This window comes from Oryzias latipes, chromosome 20 (genome assembly GCF_002234675.1).
Source record: "Oryzias latipes chromosome 20, ASM223467v1".
Lineage (NCBI taxonomy): Eukaryota > Metazoa > Chordata > Actinopteri > Beloniformes > Adrianichthyidae > Oryzias > Oryzias latipes.
The window spans coordinates 10,293,137-10,316,372 of record NC_019878.2 but is presented as its reverse complement, the minus strand read 5'-3'; the positions used below and the strand labels follow the sequence as shown (position 1 = coordinate 10,316,372).

The window sequence follows — 23,236 nt, the reverse complement described above, 5'->3', positions numbered from 1 at the left end:
AGGTGTGTTTATCCAATAGGGAGCTTCAGTGACAGGTTGGTTGGAAAACATGTTGGACACCGGCCCTCGAGGCCTGGATTCTGACATCCCTGTAGAGGAAGACCAAAGCACTGGTTCATGGCTTAAGTGAAGAAGGACGTGAGGGGAGTTGGTGTGAGTGAGGAGGATGCAGAAGAAAGGATTAGATTGGGACAGATGATTCATTGCAGCGACCATCATAGGGTTCAACCAAAAGGCAAAGAAGAAGAAGGAGAAGAGGGGGCAACGATATCCATAGTGGCAATTGTTCTTTCATAAGAAACATATTCCAGTTTGATTTTTTTTTAAAGGATAATCTGCCATATTTCATTATATTTTATCTGTGAAGCAGCATGGCTCGTTTAGTTTCATCAAGAAAAGTCAAGATGACTTGAATGCAGAATTGAGGGGTCATCGATGGGTTTTTGTCTCTTTGGACAACGTTAAAATTTGTTAACTGCCAGACTTGCGCAAGTTCAGTAAATTTTAAAAAAGCTTTGACAGCACAACATTCATCTTCCCATAATCTGAGTAGAAGGGATGTCCAGACTTTACTCTTTCCAGCGTGCACATCCTCTGGCTCTTCCAGAATATTCCTATAACGTCTTCCGCTATAGGGCCTCTTCCTCAGCCTTTAACACCTCAGTAGGGTGGCATCCAGATATCAGTCAGACCAGTCAAAACCACCAGGACTCTATTTAAATAGGAAGAGTGGCATCACTACTCTGAGATCCTCCCGGACGATGAAACTTTCCACCCAACCTCCTGTTAATATCAAACCCCTTAACTGCCTCAGTATTTTTGGAAAATATATTGATTGCCCAGATGATCTGAATAAATACTTTTTTTAAACATAAGGAAAATGTTCTTGCATGCAGCAATATGGTAACCTATAGGGAAAATTATGCTTTTTATGCAGTTCATTTAAAAAATTTCCTTTTTTTCCTGATTTTCTGCAGAATTTGTAGCTGAAAAATAGGGTGCAAAATGTGTTTTTAATTGAATTTTAATTTTAATTTGCATGACCCAATCTTTAATGACACAAGTGAGAGTCAGCACATAGACTGAACTGCAACTGGAGAGCCTTTTTCCAATCTAGAGATATTCCCCCCCCCCCCCCCCCCCCCTTTTTCTACCTGAAAACCACTTATAAGTGGTGTTGGCCTCTTCACACTGTCAAACTGCTCATAGAAAGATGCTGGTCAATGTTTGAGGGAGCCAGACATACACTTAGATGTGTTTTTTCTCCTTCCTTAAAGTATGTTCTCACTTTACAGACTATTTGCCCCTGAAGGATCTGTTTTGAATTCTGCAGAGACCCATCTCAAGCAGAGGCAATAGACACCTACACATGTTTCTTCTCACTTTAGAACAGATTTGAGCAGAAATCTGCACAAAGTTTGGTGTCACTGAAAGAATCTGGAGATAAGAATGTGTTTTGGGATTATTTTGACATGCTATCCACTAACAATTTCTATTGGGATACTGAGAACTGCTAAAACAACTTCTCATGTGATATCACAGAGTTAACAGACCCCTTAAGTTGTAATAAACAAAATGAAACGTTGGCGGTCCTTGCTTAGGGCACTGGTGTTAATGTGTGGCCTCTGAAAGCAGTTGTGAGCTCTGAGGGATTTTTTTATGGCACAACATAATTAGTCTGCTTTCAGGATGTGCTGATCATGGAAGAAAAAAATGAAAAACAGCATGAAATAAAACCTCAATTTTAACTGGGCCAAAACAATATTATGTTGTTAAAGAACCAGATGATGTGGCTTTAGTTAGCTCCATTTGTTTTGTGCATGTTGCTTTTTGCTTTGGTGGTGTTTAAAATCTGTTAGTGAAGCTAACAATTTAAATGAAAACGTTCCGCCTTACTTCTAAATACACTAAAGTGTTAGTCACTTTAACACCAATAATTAAAGACCCACTCTGAGAGCGGTGCAGGGAGCTTGCATATAATCTCTTTTCCAAACAAAATTGTTTTCATCTGCTCCTGATTCACAAGAAAGAAATACTCAGAAATGCAATTTTGAGCTTACATTTTTTTAAATATGTCCTCTATTGTCAGAAAAATGCCACAAGAACATGTTAAAAAACACTAAAAACACAATCTTCATGTGAGTAGGTCTTTAAGCTTTTATTCTGAAACAATGCCCCTCCTTTTCTTCTCATCCAACCACAATGATATTTTTGCTTTTAAATTCATAGATATCTCTTTGAAGATCTCCACCTGGAACAAGGCTTGGTGATGGACTAAACCCTAAACCACCATCAGCTTATAGGCTCTGGGGTTTATTCCTCCATCTTCTCTTATTCCACCAGCAGGACATCATCGGCCCAAAGCCTGCAGCCGCCACAGGGTTTGGAGTTATTTCATGCATATCTTTTTGATTAACTAATAAATCTTTTCTCACTTTCCTTAGATCTTTTTTCATTGAATTACTTGACATCCATTCAAATTTTCATCATGTCTACATTTTTCCAGCACATCAGAAAAAGCTTTTTTTATCTGTGAGGTATTCATGCAGGTTTTCTTGGTAGTGAAAAACTTTATTTTAATATCCCTTTATTCGTTTAAAGTGTTATGCAGACATTTGGGGATTGCTTTCTATCATATATAAACAAGTTTGATTCAAAATTTGTTTAAAAAAATGTGAAAAAACAACCTCTTTGTTGTAACAGATGCTATTCAAGAATACCAGCAAACTAAAAAAAGATAGAATCTCAATTTCTCAATTCGCATTCATTCCCCAAAACTCCTCTGCAAATGTGGACTTTCAGTTTGTGTGTTAATGACAGTTTTTGCTGGATTTTTCTGTTCATGCAGCTCACACCCACTAAATTCATTTCACTTTGTGAATATTCATTTGAAGGATCTTTATCTTGTTTCCTGTTGTTTCAGGTGGCAGATTTCCTCTTTACACCACACTCCTTGGAGTCCACATACACTCTCTTTACAGCAGATTTCTGTGTTTGAACTTGTTAAAATATTTATGTTGGAAAGGAAAATTGCAGGGTGATTCAGTGAGTTATTCTTTTTGAAATAATGATTTCCCTTTATTATTTAAACTCTCTTGACCACAAAAAATGTATGACTTAAAAACCAGAGTGGCCACACAGTCATAAATACTCACTCCAATGAAAAAATGGTGCTTTTGGTATTATTATGTTCTTGTGGCATTTTTCTCATGATTGGGGACATGTATGAAGAAAAGTAATCTGAGTATTTCTGTTTTCACCACTCTGAATCTTTACCAGATGAAAAAATGACTTTGGAAAGAAGTTATAGGTGTGAAGTAGGTGCTACTATTGGTGGGCCACAACTTCCTGCTCTGCTTCATTCTGATGCATTCACTTGCAGACAACTAGATTTATGTACGTTTTTGATTTTCTTGTCCGAGCTGACTAGTGGCTCAGAACTGTACAGCTTGATAGCTCCAATACTGCTCACCCTTTTTGTTGCACTGGTAATGTTAGGTTGGGGTTGTGAGGTGCTGTAAGCTAGTGGGAGAGAGTATGAACAGATGGATGTCGGGAGGCTAAGGCGGGCTTACTCGGAGGTGAATTTCTTTTAATGAACTCCTGCCGCTCTGCAGAAACCATGTCCTAGAAAACAACATGTTTTTTTGTTTTTTTTTTTGGCTAAAAACAGCATAATTATATTTAAAAGACCACTGGGAATGATTTTAAAGCACATAAAAAGATGATCAAAGTGGGACTTGACCTGTCTTTATGGAAGGTATTTCTACATTTTTATCTTTGGCATTATTAAAAGGGGGGTGGGGGGTAAAGTATTACAAACAGGCGCAGCAGCACAGTCACAGTTGTGTTCCTAACCCCCAAAAACAAGTATGAAAGAGACAATATTATGAACAACTCCAGATGATAACATTTCACCTTCTTATACATAACCAGAACCTTCTTATGTGGTTATTGAAGTCATTCTGTCTGTATATAATCTTTAACATCCAAACCAATGATCTCTTTCAAATGGATGACTTAGTCATTATGTCAAATTACTGATCGTTCTCTATCAGACCTTTTGGAACCTCTTTAAATAGATGGTTCCTGTTCTGGCCGACCAAGTTTAAAAGAAAAATACTCATGTTTAATTACTTTTTTTGGCAAGTTCTTTTCTTCCCAGCAGCTGTGTTTCTATAACTCAAGAGAGATGTTGCCTATCTTTGACCTTCCCTGGAGGCGTGTCAGGAAAACCTTTTGCCATATGAGGGGACCCGATGCACTCGCATGTCCCCGTCTGACAAAAAACAGAGCCTTAAAGCTGAGATGAAATCCCTCGAGGTGTTAAGTTTAAGTTACATCACTTCCTCTAAGTCAAAAAACTTTTTTTTTCTTTTGCACAAATTTACCTTTTGTAACTTCAGTTGTCCGAAATAAACTGTAACTGCTAAATTACTCTTTCATTGTTTCATAATGTTTCTCCCCACATCCAGTTAGAGGTTTTCCAAAAGGAACTCTTTGGCCCCAGGCAAAAATGATTTAAGGGTCCAGAGTCAGTTTACCGTGTCCAGTAAAAAGCTTCTAAATGGGACGTGCTGTGCACGCTCCTTCAAGATGCTCTTTTATGCTTGAACGTGTGACATTTATTAGCTGTTAGAAAATGATGTGTTCTTGTTTCCATCCTAAAACCCTTTTTCCATTTTTTTCCTCTTTGTAGAAGTTTTATTCTGATGCCTAGTTTTGCTATAATTTTTGCTCTTTTGCCAGGAGCAAGTTTACGAAGGAGGAGGGGGCTAGCTCTGAGGGAGTTTCAAAATACCTCATGGGTTGCTTTTTCTGTAATGGATCGCAGAGTTTGTGGCTTTTGCTGTCGTTGCTGACAGCTCCAGACTCCCTCCATGATGGTTTTCAAGCATTCTGTTGACTGGGCTATCCAGCATCTCAAACAGTCTGATGCTTCATGAGGTCCAAACACAAAAATCACTGTTCTTGGTTTAATTTTTGAAAGCTTTTGTCAGAACACTGCTGGTCTCATTGTGATCTTTTTATTTTTTTTGTCTAATAAAAAAAATTACCTTTTACTTATTCTGCTGTTCAATTTTTGAATGATTCTCCTTCAGGTCGAGTGAATACCGATACGCTTCAGCTCTAAAAGGTTCTCTAGAGTTGGCGGAGTGTTTATAAAAGGTTGGTCCTGACTTTTTGAGGAGCCATTGATCGTCTGCTAAGCATTTTTATTTTTAAAAGGTAGATTTCTTTAAACTGCCCTCTGACTCATTGCCTGCATGGCCACAAAGTTCTAATAAGCTCTGATTTGAAGTGAATTAAAAAAATTGTGGCCTGCATGCAGCAACTTACAGGCGATAAAAGTAAATTTTCTTCAGGGCATGCCATGTTCTCAAATGATCTCATGCCACTCTGTAAAACTGCAGGTTTATAGTCTGACAGAGGACTTTGGTCACAAAGTTGTTGCTTTTGTTCTTTTTTACGGGATTTCCCGGCCCTTACCTCACCATTAATGTCTTACGTCTTTTCATCAATGATCATAATTCCACTCATTTTTTATCTTTGTGATATAAATGTAAACTGGTATCCTAAATGTAAAAGAATATCGCAGTAATTATCCATATTGAATTTGTTTATGTCTCAACATTTCCTTGTCTTCTGTGATAGAAATCCTAACCTGATATGTTTCTGTCTCCATTACGCTCTGCAGGGCTGCTTTCACAGGCTTGACATTACTTAGATTTAAGGCTCAGGAACCTTCCCTAAAGCTTTGTTCTTCCTTCCAAATCCCTGAGAAGTTATTGTCGGAAGCTTTTATTTCTCTTCTTTTTATTGCTTCGCAGTTGGATCATGGAGTTTTGTGTGTTTGTGTTCTCATGTTTCTTTTGAAACTAGGTCTTATCCTCACAAAGACAACTGAACTCATTCTTATATGTCTAAAGAAAGCATTAGTTGTACAGTGGGGGGGGGGGGGGGTCTTGTTCGATGATTCTGTACGTGGTCCTTCTTTAAAGATCAGAGGTCTGTAATGTTTACCACAGCCACACTTCAACTGTGAGAGACAGACTGAAAAGAATTATTCAGGAATTCACATTGTGTGATTTTTAAACATTTCATTTCTACAAAGGTGCTGAAATAAGAATTTGGTCAATCAACTTTACCTCAATAATTTGTATCGCAACCCTGGTTTCAATGACAGACGTCATATGTTTCCTGTGGGTCTTCACTAGGTTTGAACTCACTCTAGCTGCTATTTTGGTCCATTCTTCCTTGTAGATCTTCTTAAGAGCTGAAATGTATTGGAGTTGTTGCTGGGCAACACAGGGTTTCAACTCCCTCCCTATATTCCTGGTAAGAGGAATAATGTGACCTTGGCCCGCCGAGAAGTTGTTACATTACAAACCCAAGCTTTTTCAAATGACAAGTTTTTTGTCTACTCCTGATCCAAAGACAATTTGAAAAAAAGAAATCGTCAGAAAAGCAATTTTCATTTAAATTTTTTTTATACATGTCCTCCATCACAAGAAAAAGACTAAGAACATTTTAAAAACACAATTTTCATTGGCATGGATCTTTAAAACAGTTATCCTGTTTCCTTTGAAGAAAAGCGGCCCCAACGCATGATGCTTCCACCATCATGCTTCACAGTCATTGAGAAATTCTTTCAAAATATTTTTAATAACACAAAAAAACTAAACAATGAGAAAAACTAACTGTTTTGGTTTGATGTTTTCCAATGTCTCTGCAAAGTTTCCATTGAGGAATTAAAGTTTGACAGCTTCCAATAAAATTATGTTTAAATAGCTGAAACCAATAATTAAATAACTATAATAAAGTTGTCAACCAAAATAATAAACCAAGCTTGCAAGTTTTCAATTGTTTTAATTAATACAACACAAATTAGAATGTACTTAAATACAGATAAATATTATTTAAATAAAATATGAATCCGTAAAAACCCTCACATGGTTTTAGCAGACATGTTATATTAGACTGTTGGTTCTGACCCTGTCTGCCGTTATCGGATCTGTTGTTATTACACAGCAGAATTCGGGGTGGCGCGCGCCCGTTTCACTGGTCGGAAGCGTACAGTAGAGATGGCAGCAGAGCCGTAGTAGACTGCGAGGCCTGTACGGTTCCCGACAACCGCTACGTGACGAGCAGGGATTGTAAATGGAGGAGCGAACAAGGTAAAAACAACACCGCCCGTGTTCTTTCTTAACCCATAACACACCAAGTTCCCCTCACGACGGTGAATGTGTATTTTATCCATTTGACTTTGCTTCCCGTCATGGGGGACAATTAGCCAAGCTGCTAAGTAAGTAAGTTAGTTAGCACGCCGGCTAGTAGCTGGTTGCTAACTCTGTTAAGTTTGTTACGTTAGCTAGCTAAAGAAGCTACACACCTAAATAATAAACACACGATAAAGTTTCTTTATGCGTCCTAATATTAACACTTCGATATGTAGGCAACCATTATTAATGGCAATTTAAAGGCTAGGTATCTATAGCCACCATAACAATACTGGGAAGCTTTATTTTAGACTCAAAAGAAATCAGAAAATATCACTCAATATTCGTAAAGGAATAAAATAAAATGGAAAACAGAAAAACACTAAGCAGTCAACATCACGGATAGTGTAGAAAACTGAGATCCTTCCAAAACCTCCCAAATGGCACTTCAGGAATCAAACGTCACTAATTTGAGGATTTAAAAACACCAGTTACAACAGAATTATTGTGTTTAACGAGTCATGCATATGGAGCAGGAGAGTTGTTTAAAAAAAAAAGTAAGATAGCTTTTGAGGTTACGTTATAAACTTTAAATTAAATGTAAAGCTTGGTTAATAGTTTTAATTTCATTGTTGACAGTGTTTTGTAATTCCATGTTGTAAATTGCACTTCAAACAAGGAATTGTATTATTGTTTTGTAATTGCTTGATACATACTGTGATATACAAGTCAATTTATAAAGGTTTTACAGCTACATTTGCAATTGCATTTGAAAATACATTTTTTAAGGGGGAATCCTTTATTTTATTAGAAAACCCTCTTGATTTAATAGATTAAAAGAAATTTTCCATATTCCTTTATTTTCATTGTACTGTCCCCTGGTGCATTTCAAATACACTTTGCAATTCAATTTAATTAACTGTTTAGCCTCTCCTTTTATTTTTTGTGTGACGTTCTGGGGCCTTATAGTAGAGGGAAACTGGTACTTGAAAGTACCCCCGCTCTCTGATTGGTTACACTGTGTCATGCTGTCATGGCTACCTCTTAGAGCAGAGCTGTCCAACCTCTGGTCCTCAAGGTCTACCACCCTGCCTTGTTTTACTGTTTTTCACTGCACCTCTCTCTGCTGACTCAGGTGTCTCCTTGTTCCGCTTAACTGAACTCACCTGATCCGGGTAATCAGCCGCACAAAGTGGAGGCAGAGCTGGAAAACAGGCAGGCCTTGAGGACTGGGGTTGGGCAGCCCTGTTCTATAGGATCATGCTCTTTAACACCAGCTTCTTTTAGTGAATTCACATAGTGGAAGCCACAGCAGTTCTGGATTTTTGGGCTTCAATAACTAGTGATAATTCATCCTTCTGATCACAGATGCAGGTTGTTTATCTTATTGACTTCATTACACTCAGTAGTCCCTTTGAATGAGCTAAAACAACTACAACAGGTGTAGATTTTGTGAGAGGTTTCTTTGCAAGAAAAGCTATTATTGTAGATATCTGATGATTATTTCATAGTGTTAAATCTAAAGAGAAGTAGGGCTGTGGATTATTACTTGAGTGGCAATCTGATTCATCTACAGAAAACACTTGATAGCTTTACTTTGATAGCTTTACTTTGAAGATTGATTCACTTTCTGTGACAGTAGCACAGGTTTGTTTACTTTATATTCTTAAATCCAGCATTATTCAGCAATTTTAAAGTGATAATTACATTGCCTGAAATGTATTTGTATTATACTCTTCTATGTTTATAAAGATCGCAAATGAATGATCTTAAACGTCACAAATATCTGTTTTAAATTTTTCTTGTACTGATTGTGGATATTCTAGTTTCTAGATACTCCTTACAGCCCTTGTGAGAACCTTTTGGCAAAAGCACGCAACATTTTTGATCTTAACAAGTTGTGCCTGACTCTACAATCCATTCTAATTTTTGATCTTTGGTTGTTGTTTAAAGCCAGGCTTAGATTGTTCAGTGACTGTTTCAATCGTCTTTTCCCACACAGCTTTAAACCGGTAAAGTCCTTTTCTTTGGATATCAGTAAAACTGCTCCGTTTCTATGACATCAAGGATTCCTCCTCCTGATCTAGAATTCCCTCTGCAATGCTCATACTGCTGACATGCGGAGTGTGTTGAGGCTTTGTCATTCATCAGCTTCCACTGATCACTTCCCACAACAGAAGCCAGCCTTATCTTTCTGTTCAAGAAAAAAAATTTCACACTATCGTACCAACAGAAATAATTCTCACACACTGATTGATGTCTGATCCTCACATACATATAACTGAGTAAACAACGGCTGATTGATGGCTGCCATGTTTTTTGCAAAGCATTTTAGATAGGGCTGCAGCTATCGATTTTTTTTTTTTGTAATCGATTAATCTAGCACTTGATCGATCGATTAATCGAGTAATCGGATAAAACGATTTGTGTGTGTTTTTGAACAACCAAAACAAATAATGCATAACAAAAATGATGTGGTTGTAAAATGAACAAGCATTTGGCTTTTATTTCTCAACAGAGGTATTTATTTCCAATTCCAAAAGTTTGGCTCCAAAATTTAAGTGCCAAGTTGGCATTGCCAACAATTATAGAACAATGTACAGTTAAGTGAACTTACAGTAACATGTATAACATGTATTGTAAAACTAATATGAATATAAACTTAGTTTTTTGTCTTCTTAATACACAACATTACAAAAAAAGGATTGCACCTTCTGCAAATTTAGTTTAGTTAACCTGGGAACAAAAAATGAATATAAAATATCGAGCCAAACAGGTACACAATGTATACAATGTATAAAAAAATTATGTAAATAAAAGAATTATAAACAATTATAAATAATAAGCTGTAATCTCAAAACAAACATCAAAATGTACGTGTTTGTGTGCGTGCGTGCATGTGTTTGTGTGTGTGTGAAGGGGGTCTTTTTTTAGGCTATACTCTCTTGCAATTGAACGTGATACGTTTACTACTTTAAAACATCATCAAAGTTAAACATCATATCTAGTCAAACCGCATCACGACATCGCTACAAATGCAGTATGGGATTAAAATCAGCGAACATCAATAGGCTTAAACTATGTTAATTTACCTTGTTTCAGCGATGCTTGGTGAAACAGCATAGAGTGGATGTCTTCTGTTCAGATGCTGAATCATGGAAGATGTACTGTTGTCGTATGCCAGCTCTATTTTGCCGTGACATCTCACGTTTTCTGCCGTTTACTTATAGATCTATTCTCCGCCATCGCACCTACTAAATTCAAAAGGCCCGTGTGAATAAACGGTCCGTGTGACACAATCAAATCCCTGCGCCGCGCGTATGGTGCACGTAGGATTTTAACGAGGCTTCGAGGCAGAGTTTTTGCCTCAAGGAATTTTTGTAATCGAGTAACTCGAGTAACTCGAGGAATCGTTTCAGCCCTAATTTTAGAGACTAAAATTAATTACAGGAAATATTCATTCCTATTTAGTAACATTTTGCAATATTATTATTGGGTGAGAGGAGAAAGGTGTTGATGAGTTGATCGGTTTAGATGGAGCATTTGAGGTTATCATTTCAGCATTTGTCAAAAGATCTGTGCATGATGAGAACTCAGAAAAACACTTATGTTCATGTGTCTATATTATTTTTAATTTTTGGAAACATGCAAAATATTTCTGAAGACTGAAAACATTTTACAAGTTTGCAGAAAATCTTTACAGCTGTAAATCTCCTTTACACACACTCAAATATTTTTACAGCCATCAATCCTTTTTATACGAGGATACATTGGTATTGCAAAAGCAAAAAACCTTTCTGCTATTACAACTTTTTTTTTTTTAACAGATGCAGACATTTTGTTTGAAGAGGCAAAACATACTTGCATGTGTGAACATCATTTTAACACAAACTACAAAATACCAATAAAAGAAATATAACTCTATAGCAATAGGGAACCTGCTGAGTTACATTAGCAGTGGTTTGATATCCTGCTTGACACTCCATTTGTCATGGCAACAGACAGCATTATCATGCAAGCACAGATGAGTAAATATTAGATCAAATGAGGCCTCATGGCTTCAACTTTTTAAAGGAAAACATTTGGGCCCATTTTCCTACAATGAATCCGGTGAATGTAGCATTCCCAAACTATATGCTTGATGCTATGGGCTGTAACCTGTAGTTAAAAATAAACTTAACAAGAAAACATCCAGCCAGTAATTTATACAAATGTTGCTATTTTATGAAGCTCCATGTATGCTGGAAAAAAACAACAACAGAATTTTGTCTGCGGTGCGCGTCTCCGTTGTGTGGTCACACGACTGTCAGCTAATTTATGTTAACATGCATTATCCTGTGAGCATGTCACCAGTTTAATTCTGAAAGTACAAAGCAAGTTTTATTATGAAACCTGGACCTGTTTCTGGTTGCCCGACTTTTTGCAGCAAAATTGACGCGTAAATTGACTTGAAATAGAACTCTTGCGTAAAGCTTGCGATACGGAGGGCTGGACATGGAACGCAGACATGACGGAGGCGATGTAAACATTCTGATTGATTAATGAACGTTCAATTTTTTTGCATCAATGCACTGCCATGAAGCAGCACTGCAGACGGACCAGTGGAAATCAGCCTGCAGGTCATCCTTCAAAATAACTCAAATACTTTAAATGTATTTCTTTGATTCTAATGATGCAGTTGTTTACTGCAGCAAAGAGGCAGAGAACGATTGAGAAATGCTTTGTGACCTTCTTGCTAACAGTCATCTCCTTGAAACAAAGAAACAACTGTTTCTGGCTGCTTTGCTCCTGTTCTCCAGAATAATTCTCTCCTTTTTGTGTTTTTTTGGGGGGGTGGGGGGTATGGAGTATGTTCTGTAATGATTTACTACTTTTTCTTTGTGGTCTACGTCTTTGTCACCCATAAAGTATCAATATAGCTCTAAAGCAATAACACACTACTGTACTGTTAACACAGTTACTTGCTTCCTATGTCAACAGTGCATCACTAAAACTAAAGATTTAATATAAAGAATGGTTTTCATCACTGACAGCCATTCTAGCAAAATGTATAGCTTTAAAATTACAAGAAATTTAAATTTAAAGCTTAGACATTGGTTTTTTATTGCGACCCAAAGGTTGTCTAGTTAATGATCACATATTGTGGAATTGCTCAAAGTGAGATACACAATCGTACAGTGATCAATGCCATAGTTTATGCTTTTGATAGCAGATTATTTAATATGAAGCATTTTTCACTCTTACTAAGGATTCTAGGTCTGTGGCATTAAGGCTTGTTAATTCAAATACTTTGAGAAACAATTAATTGACCAGCAGAAAAGTGTAAATAGGTGCTTTTCTTATTTTGCCAGAAGAAATTGGTTGTGAAAATCATTTACTTTTGACCCTCGCGATCATGGAAACTGAAACTAAAAATTACAAACGCTCTGACCGTTCACATCATCAACGGGAATCAGCTGATTGTGATGCGGAGAAAAGCGGCTTTTAATTTCGGCTTAGCACTGAAATGAAACACATTACTAATGTAAAGTATTGCTTAACGGTGCAAAGCCTCTTTGCTCTTCCACAGAATCAGCTGATTTATGTTGCTTGCGTAAGCAATTCACTACTGTAAAGTGTTGAATATCGGTGCAATGCTACTTTTCCCTACTTCATAATCCGCTGAATTTACACTATTTGGGTAAACGGTTGAATAGTTATAGTAGTGGGAAGAATGTCAACCCTGGAGTTTTGGTATGAAAAGGTTAAAGAGCAAATACGTTGTTAGACAAAAACAGATACATTTATTTTATGGAGTGACACATTTTATGTCAAAAGATATAGGTTTAAGAGAGGTGTAGATATTGTTGTCAGTGTAGATGATGACCACCTGGCTAAAGGTGATATCCTTAACCTTCGCTTGATTTAACTAAAACATACTTGATTGTGCATCTATCCGCTCATAGGATATATTCGTAAAATCAAAAGGAAAATGGTCTATAAATGACTTTTCTTATGTTAGGATTTGTTCACTGTTTGCTAACACGAGGACAAAAGCTTACTTTCATGTATAAAGTTGCAAAGGTTACAGGAGCAAAAAGTGTCTATGTTATTTTCCCCCCTCAAGTTGTTGTTGATGTAAACACATAGCCACCCCTACCTGTGCTCATACTGCAGACACGCTTGTACTATCAGTTTGTCTTGATAGGGGATGTGGAGCAACAGGTAGATCGCCACAAACCACATATCGTAGATGATTTTTCTGTTAGGAGACGGTAAGTTCCAATTTCCAATGGTCTTGCATTTTGTGACAGTAAGCTTCATGGCTAAGCTTTGTCTTTGCTCCACCTTGTTTCTATTCAGCTTTACAGCCTAGTGTCCTACGTTTTTAACATCTTTACAGTCTTTTGGACAAAATATAAACTCCCTGTGAACTCAGACCTTGTTGTATGTGATTCTTTTTTCCTTTTACTCTGGTTTGTGGTTTTTGCGGGCGGCCGTGGTGCAGCGGTAGGGGCGGTCGCCCCATGATCGTAATAGCAGGTTCGATTCCCGCCTTGCACACCCATGTGTCGAAGTGTCCTTGGGCAAGACACTGAACCCCACCTTGCCTCTGGTGGTAGGTTGGCGCTAGGGTTGTGCCGATAGACGATACCATCGTGATGGCTGACTGACATCATGATGGAGAGACACCATCTTGATGCCACGCCCCCACCATGCTGCAAGTCGACACCATAAGCCGCGGTTACATGTGCAAAATATCTTGATCGGATCAATGGTCGGATTAGATTTCAACCGTGTACATGGGCCCAGAAAAACCTTTTCCGATTAGAACAAACGTTCACATGGGTCACATTTTTGGTCAGAATAAATCATTCGCACATGCGCAGTAGTGTTTGAAATTCCGGAAAAGGAAAAGAATTCCACTGAGAGGCTACATGCATAGATATCTGGCAGCTCCGTAATATACTAGAGGATCTTCAAAACTTGCTTTTATTGATGTTACGGTTATTATGAAGCGCTTGTCCGCTCATCATTTTAATTTTAATCCGTGTTGTCCGTGCTTTTTCTGTTGAAGAACGAAGCCGGAAGAAGCCAGGGCTATGATAGGCTAACATGGGCTAACAACATGTTGCCTTTGATAAACATAAAATCCATGCGGGAAATGCTGCAATCTGCAGCTTGGCTGAATGTAAATACGTAGGAATAACATCAGCCTTTATTTTGTCGGGACACGACTGGAAACACAAATCCACGTGATTGTTTGAACGGTTTCTAAGGACTGAGCTACATTTCTGCTTTGAAAAGCTCACACACCGCCCCAAAGCTGCTGTGTGAGCTGACAAAGCTGTCAGAGTTCTGCCCGGACACAAACAATTTTACCGGAAGACCCGGTTCTCCTGAGTTCTGTAGCTCGTTCACCTAGAGCTGCAGGACGGATCGCAGTCCGAAGTCTCCCATACATAGCACACGCGTAATAAAGCATCCTCCCCTCCCCCTCAAACACAAAGTCCGACTGCGTCCGATATCATCGTCAACTGCCAATTTAAGGGACATCGCCCAACCCTAGTTGGTGCCAGTGTTCGGCAGCGGAGCCGCCACCAGTGTGTGAATGTGTGTGTGTCTGGGTGAATGGGTCTATGACTGTAAAGCGCTTTGGGCCTTGAAGGTACAAAAGCGCTATATAAGTATATGCCATACGCCAGTTCAAGTTGACAGTATGACACATAAAACCTGTGGTAAGAAATGGATGTGTTTTGCAAACATGTGCAATAAATGTCACTTATCAGTAATTAATTATGCAAAATTTGTGTATTTTATTATATTTATTTACCTTTTGTTTTAGATGGGAAGCAATAATGTTTGAAAATACTGATAAATTTATCAAAGGTAAACAGTAAGTAGTATTTATTTGAAATAATGGCATAAATTAAATATATAGATTTTCTGAAGTTAGCCATTACTAATTGCTGGTCCATTATTAGTTGTTACTTGTTTGTTTTATACCTTGTTGGTGCTAAATTGTGGATGTTAAAAGTTGTGCTATTTCAATGTGGGGAGTGGTTCTGGTTTTGGAAGAAGTGCTCACACACATAAATCCAAGCAGCTGCTTGCTTGATTGCACTTTACTAGATATCCTTCCATTCCACACAAAGCTGCCAAAGGATTTGGGTCGTTTTAGTGTGTATTTGTTAAAAACTCCTCATAGTGAGGAAGCTTTGTTGCCTTTTTTTTAATCATAGTCCCAAAGACTAAAGTTGCCAGATATTTTTATATACAATAGTCGAGCAAGTTTTGTATGGGTTTACCTTAGAATAACAACAGAGAGGAGTACGTCTCTTGAATAATGTAGTTTTAATGCCACATGCTTGTTTGTCCTTTAACAAGAAAAAGTAATTTGTCATTAATGTCAGGCAATACGGAAACAGGAGAAACAGGTGTTTTCTTTGACCCCTACTTCAAGCTAGCCAGAGAAAGGTCAAAAAAGTTTGTGCTATTGTCTTATACTCACAGTTAGAATGAAGAGCTTTGCCACCTCTCTCTGGGCTGGCTGTGGTGTGGTGTTAAAGAGTCATTGGGCAGAACATTGAACCCCACATTGCTCCTGGTGGTTATTGGTTGGAGCCAATGTAAGTAAAGTAGAAAAGTGCTGTGTATGTGTACACCATTTACCATACGCCATTTATCTTTAGAAAACTTGTTAAACCTGTCTCAAAAAATGAAAATATTTTGTTGGATGCTTTGAAAAAAATATAAATGATCACAATAGGTAAATGTTATTAGGTAAAAACATTAGTTTTTGCTTAGTAAACAGTTCTTGACAAGTCTCTGTAATGTCAGATTATCTACTCTGCCATGTCACTCAAATTTCATTTCAACACAGTTTGATGAAGTGAAGTTGGTCACGTGATCCAGAAATGGGGGGTGAAGAGGCTAACAAGTTAAGTGTCTAAAGGGTGCATTTATTTAGAATCAAACAATGTTTTTAAAGTGTATTTGAGGTCACAAGAGGTGCCCCTCCCACAATTATATTTTATATTATATTGGACCCGGACACCAGTTCAGACAAGGAAATTAAGATGTTGGTGTATCTATTTGTCTGTTAAATGGATGCATTAGGAATGGGGTGGAGAAGGGGACTATGGCCCGGTTATTTTACTTGCTGAAACACAAATTTTAGCTTTTTCAAATGGCTTGTTTTATCTGCTCCGATTTTAATTTAAAAAATACTCAGAAATGCAGTTTTAATCTTTAATTATTTTATGTATGTACTCTATCATGAAGAAAAATTGCTACAAAAACATGTTAAAACAACAAAAGCACAATTTTCATTGGAGTAGGTCTTTAAGTGCTTTAAATTAGACAGGCTCCATTCTTATTTGGTGTTTAAAATGCTCTCTTTCCAGTTCCAGTGGCATCATGGGACACAGAGTGGGCTAAACCAGAGAGCCTAGCTAAACACATCAATTGTGAGTATATTTACACATTTATTAAATTTGATATAAAAATTGTTTTTGTTTTTCTTTTTTTATAAAGTAATTACAATTTGATAAAATAGAAAGAGTCTAATCAAATGCTTTGTTTTGCATTGTGAGCTTTTCTTGAGGGTGATTTTACTTTGACATTGCATTTGATTTTTAGTAAAGATTGCTCTTTTAAATTGATGAATTTTGGCTTAATCTTTAAAATATAATTTCCCACATTAATTACCGTAATTTCCGGACTATAAGCCGCTACTTTTTTCCTGCACTTACAGCCCTGGGGCTTATTCAGTGACGCGGCTAATTTATGGATTTAATTGGCGGCCGCCATGTACGTACTTTCGAACTCAGTGAATAGTTTGAATTCTCTATCTAACACCAAGCTCAAGGCATTTTTATTCAACACACCTCTTAGCAGCCAAACAGCATGGACTTGACTTCAGGTCTTAGACACTTCAGTCATGGTTCAACAAAACGAAACACGCATGCCCGGCCGCATCCCAGAATCCTTTGGTGGCATTAGACCCAACGTGCACGTGATCGCCATTACAGTATGATGCAGCTTTCAAGTTAAAAGCAATCGTTAAAAGCAGCGTAAAGAAATCCATCATCACCAACGGGTTTGGAAAAGCCGGTCAGCTGCGTGACGGAGAGAACAGCGCATGCTCAGGAGTGAATTTACCTCTGAGTCATAGTGACTCGGCTGGCTGCACGTAAATATGTGGGAATAACATCAGCCTTTATTTTGTCGGGACACGACTGGAAACACAAATCTACGTGATCGTTTGTACGGTTTCTAAGGACTGAGCGGAATTTTGCTTTGAAAAGCTCACAGCTTCCGTGTGAGCTGGAGACATCTTCTCCTGCTGCTCTTATAGAGTTGCGGGGCCGATGGCAGTCTGATGGCTCCCACACGTAACAACGCATCCGCCCCTCATACACAAAACGTACAGTTTTAAGTCCGATTGCTTTGCACAGACACGATTTGCTCCTTCCACCGGCGCAATGGGGACGAAGTGCTCCTCCATGAAGCCGGCCTGGCAGAGGTGTCGGAGTATATAGGAAGGGGAGACAAGGAGCGCGCGGGGCGAGCGCGGAGCGCAGAGGCGTCCGCGGAGCGCAGAGGCTTCTGACTTCTGACGCACGCGCCGCACTGAGGCGCGCGTATCGCGCTGAGGCGTGCGCTTTTCAGTCGCCGCTGCTTTATTTTACTAGTGTGTTTTTTAACCAGCCCTGTTACTCCCATAACGCTGCCGCGACACAAGCAGAAGGAGAGCTTTTCCCGTTCACCCCCTCCATGCACTGCTGATACTTGCTCATTCTTAAACACGGACAACAGTATGGCGAGCCGGGCGTTGGCCCCGCCTTAGCCCCTAAGACTCATGGGAAATGGGGAATCGCGGATGTAAATTTCCTCATCATAACTGAGCGATGTAATGTTGATTATATGGTTACTGTTTGTAATTTTATGTATGATACCTAGATTGAGGAACTTGTGAACAGAATAGAGGTCCGTGCTGTTTGACAGATGTTGACATACTCAAATACATGAGCCAGAGGCAAAGCTGACTCCACCCACAGTGTGCCAATGAATCGCACTCACTCTGGGATTCAGGACGTGATCTGTCAGGATGACAATGTCGCCTAACACATGCGCGGCTTATACTCTGACGCGGCTTGTGTATGTATAAAAGTAATTAAACACGTGGAAATGGGTGGGTGCGGCTTGTTATCGGGTGCGCTTTGTAGTCCGGAATTTACGGTAGTATTATTAGGTAGTTTTTAAAGCTGGTTAGACATATTGAAAGGGTGCTGCTTTGACAGATTAATTTTTTCCACTACACAGTATTTTTCTTTGTCATTGTGTGACTGTTGTGTGTGTGTTTCAAGTTGCATTAATCTTTTCTTGCATGTGTTTGGAAGGCATCCCACTGTGGTGTATGACATGGCCACTGCCTCATCCAGAGCAGAGACTAGCCATAACCACAGACAGACATCGCAGCTCCATGCCATCGGTGAGTCCAAACACTTCAGTTCTTTACTGTAAAACTTTATATATATATACATATAAACACCACCTCCTTTCTCCAATAATTTCTTACCAGTTTCCTGTGCCAAACTCAAACGGAAGAAGAGCCTGTTTGGGACCACCATTTACGTGGAGGTGACAGCGGATGGAGAGTCGCACCGCACGACAAAATCTCACAGCTCCTCCAATCCGAAATGGGACGAGACGCTCATCCTGTAAGATGCAAGTTTTTTTTTATTTGTGTTGTAGCTAATGAGTAATAAACCAATCCCAGTTCTGCTTTACCAATTTTATTTTAATAAAAACAAGAAGTTTTTTTTCTTTTTGTCTGCAGAAAATCCCTTTTTACTACATATTCAAGTGAATCAGGAAATTATTGCAAAATAACAACAAACTTTGGGTTCAAAAATCTATCTCTGATATTAAAGACTAAAATTGATTATATTTAGCAAAAATAAAATGAAGCCATGCCTTTTCCTAATTTAGGATATCTCTGAGTTAAGCGCAAACTGCTTCATCTGATACAGTGGGGCTAAAAGGTATACAGTCAGCCACCAGTTGTGCAAGTTCTCTCAAATTAAAAAGATGAGAGAGGCCTGTAATTTTCATCATAGGTATACCTCAACTACAAGAGACAAAATCAGAAAAATAATCCAGAAAATCACATTGTCTGATTTTGAAAGAATTTATTTGTAAATTATTGTGAAAAATAAGTACTTGGTCAATAACATAAGTTAAACTCAGTACTTTGTTGTATACCCTTTGTCGGCAATGACGGCAGTCATACATTTTGTTTAACTCTTCACTAGGTTTTCACAAACTGTTGCTGGTATTTTGGCCCATTCCTCCATGCAGATCTCCTCTAGAGCAGTGATGTTTTGGGGCTGTCGCGGGGCAACACGGACTTTAAACTCCCTCCAAAGATTTTCTATGGGTTGAGATCTGGAGACTGGCTAGACCACTCCAGGACCTTGGAATGCTTCTTGCAAAGCCATTCCTTCATTACGCAGGCATTGTATTTGGGATCTTTGTCATGCTGAGGTTTTCACCCAGAATCTGACGATACATGGCCCCATTCATTCTTTCCCTTACAGGGATCAGTCATCCTGGTCCCTTTGCTGAAAAACAGCCCCAAAGCATGGTGTTTCCACCCCCGTGCTTTACAGTAGGTATGTTGGTCTTTGGATGCAACTCAGCATTCTTTCTCCTCCAAACACAAAGAGTAGAATTCTTACCAAAAAGTTCTATTTTGGTTTCATCTGACCATAGGACATTCTCCCAATCCTCTTCAGGATCATCCAAATACTCTCTAGTATTTGGATGATCTTTACTCTCTAGCAAACTTTAGACAGGCTGCACATGTCCTGGCTCTAGCAGGGAGACACGTCTGGCACTGCTGGATTTGAGTGTGTCTTTTATATAGATAACCAGTTCAAACAGGTGCCATTAATACAGGTGGAGGACAGAGGATCATCTTACTGAAAAGGTTACAGTTCTGTGAGAACAAGAAATCTTGCTTGTTTGTAGGTGACCAAATATTTTCCACAATAATTTACATAGAAATTCCTTAAAAATCAGACAATGTGATTTTCTGGATTTCTTTTCTCATTTTGTCTCTTGTAGTCGAGGTATACCTATGATGAAAATTACAGGCCTCTCTCTCTTTAAGTGGGAGAACTTGCGCTACTGGTGGCTGACTAAATACTTTTTTGCCCCACTGTGTTTTATTTTTTATTTTATTTGAAGAGGGAGGAACAAGCTGCATGAAGAAACACAGAGCTCTTTGTTCCACCACACAAGTGGCCCCAGGAGCCTGAACATTGCAGCATTCCAGCCAGATGATGGTTCAGCCAAATGCGAAACATGCCATCGTGGATGTTAATGGTCATCTCTGATTCAACTCATGTTTATGTTCTTGTGTTTTATGAGCTGCTGAGGGTTCCGTTCTTGACCATCAGACCTAAATGATTAGTGTTTGTCAGGCTTATTTATTTTGGCTTTGGATGAAAAATCATATGGCTAGATTATATAATTCAAATATTGTGCTTTTTGAAATAATGAGAGGGAGCAGATGTTTGGGATAAAGAGACAAAATTGTTTAACAAGAGTTCTCATATTATTTTAAGGTACACTATTAAGGATTACATTTATAATAATACAATCTTTCACTTGTCTATAAACAATCAGTGATTTTGTTGCACTCCCCGTTTAACATAAAACAAAAGTTTTATTATTGACTGAGGTAAAAAGGTGGATATATTGTTACAGAAACAAGAAAATGTTGAAACCATTTAAGTGTCTTGGCACCGGGAAAGGGAAAACTATGAATATTGTATTATACAAGCAACACTCAAGATGAAATACAGTACTTTAAAGACCCACTCTGTTCATCTTAAGATCTACTTTAAAAGTGTTCTCAGTAGTCTTTTAATGATGTTTTCAGCCAAAATCCAAAAACCGTTTTCCAAGACAGTGTTTTCAACCAGTGGGCACACTGTCCTGTGCCGTGGGAAATTGTCCTCATTAACTGATCTAAAAACATTTACCATTTCCAGGATGTCAGCTTTTTGTTCATCCAAACAGGCCCTGATAAAACACAGAGTAGTTAGGAATATGAAAGATCATAAAATACTTTTTTCTTTGTGTTTATTTGATTCTATTAAAGACATTTTGATAAGAATGACGGTACCGCGATTGAGCCGCGGCCATATCTTTTTTTCTTAAAAGTCCTGCCCCTTTAACTGTCTCCACCAATCATTCTTGGAGGCTCAATCACACGTCATCAGTCTGACCAATCAGAAATGGTTAAATTCTTCACTTCCTTGTCCCGATTTAGCTCATAAAGTCACTCAGTTCTAACAAAAATACCAGCTTTCCACAGAATCCAGTGGCAGACCGTGGAACAAATGAACAAAACAATGAAGCTCAGAGACGCCAGTCTTTTTGCTTTTGGCGGCTGTTTGCACTAAATCTCCCATGATGCATTGGGTTAAAGTGACAGCATGTCAGCGCACAATGAGTCTTCCTTGTTAAACGTCTTGAAACCACAACGAACACACATCAAACAGTTTTTGAATCTTTTAACTTAACTTTTATTACATCTTTTAGAAAAAACAGCTGCAGCTTCCAGCTTTTTCTGCCACAATTATCACAAAAATGTATGCGAGTTTGCAGAGGGGCTGTAGATCAATACAGACTGAGTTTCTCCTTTTTTTATAAATTTTTGGATGCTGGTGTGCCGCGGGATTTTTGTCGAGGTTAAAGTGTGCCGTGGCTCAAAAAAGGGTGAAAAACACTGGTCTAAGACATAGTTTCGGCAGAGGGGCAGTAGTTTATTAGAAATTTACCTCTAAGCTGTGGACAGGACTGTTGGCATGGAGCAACCCTGCCCCCCTTCCCTTCACCCTCAACTGAGAGCCCTGTTTACATGCTCTCCCTCTAGCTTACAGCCCCTCACACCCCCAACCTAACATTACTGGTGCAACAGAAATAGCTGGCAATATTGGAGCAGTCCAGTTGTTCAGTTTTTTAACCAGATGTCAGCTCAGACGAGGAAAACAAAGACCTAGCCGTCTACAAGTGGATGCATAATAATGTGACAAATAAGATTTTCAGTATTTTTTTTTTGTCTGCTTCTGATTCCCATTGATTGGAATAAAGATATACTCAGAAATGCAGTTTAAAGTTTATTTTTTTCTATATATATATATATATATATATCCTCCATTATCACAAGAATGCGATGTTTAAAACACTAACATGTTAAAAACACTAACAAAACCAAGTTCATCGAGAGGGTCTCTAATTATTGCAAAAATAAAAGTGCAAAGTATAGCTGCACTCTATTATTTATTGATATGATGCAAAATGTGCCCAAAAATTCAAGATTGAATGTCTACTGACATCTGTTTGTCCATAAAAAATAAATAAAATCATGTTATCCCACATCTAGATGGTTATTTGCTGTTTTGTTGTGGTCGTGGTAATTAATTATAATTATGTATATTTCTGCTCTTAGGAATGTAACGCCACACACACAAGTGGAATTCAAAGTATGGAGTCACCACACCCTGAAAGCAGACGCTCTGCTGGGCAAAGCCAAGCTGGATCTAATTCAGGCTTTGGAGCAGCATGACAGAAAACGTATGGTTATGAGATGTCATACATCACATGATGTTTTTGCCCTTTTTGTATCGCCTCCTAAATAATAATGGCTTGTTCGGATGAATAGTGGAGAATGTAAAGGAGGTGCTAAAGCTAAACGTGGAGCAGAAAGGAGTCATGGTGCCTATGGGGGAGCTGATGGTGTTCCTGGACGGACTGATCACCAGTCCTGAGGATGGGCCACCTCTCACCAATGGCAATGCAACAACTGCCTCTAGTGAGCTCAGTATTTTGATTAGAGGTGCGTTACATTTATTTTTTCCAAAATTAACAAAGAAATGTTTTATTTTCTCTTTGACCTCAAAACCTGTTTTATATGTTTCAGTTTAGTAAAAACCCTCCTGCATGGGCTACCTATAGTT

The 23,236-nt window shown here is 38.4% G+C and overlaps 1 protein-coding gene across 1 annotated transcript in view; it reads left to right on the top strand.

The window, feature by feature from the left end:
• The first annotated feature begins 7,045 nt into the window (after window positions 1-7,045).
• wwp1 (WW domain containing E3 ubiquitin protein ligase 1) overlaps window positions 7,046-23,236 on the top strand; it is a 39,780-nt gene continuing 23,589 nt past the window's right edge. The window contains exons 1-6 of the mRNA XM_023950410.1: window positions 7,046-7,178; window positions 16,607-16,669; window positions 18,605-18,696; window positions 18,787-18,925; window positions 22,729-22,853; window positions 22,942-23,115. Of these exons, the coding sequence (XP_023806178.1) occupies window positions 18,627-18,696; window positions 18,787-18,925; window positions 22,729-22,853; window positions 22,942-23,115 (508 nt within the window). The 5' untranslated portion in view covers window positions 7,046-7,178; window positions 16,607-16,669; window positions 18,605-18,626. The remainder of the gene's footprint in view (window positions 7,179-16,606; window positions 16,670-18,604; window positions 18,697-18,786; window positions 18,926-22,728; window positions 22,854-22,941; window positions 23,116-23,236) is intronic.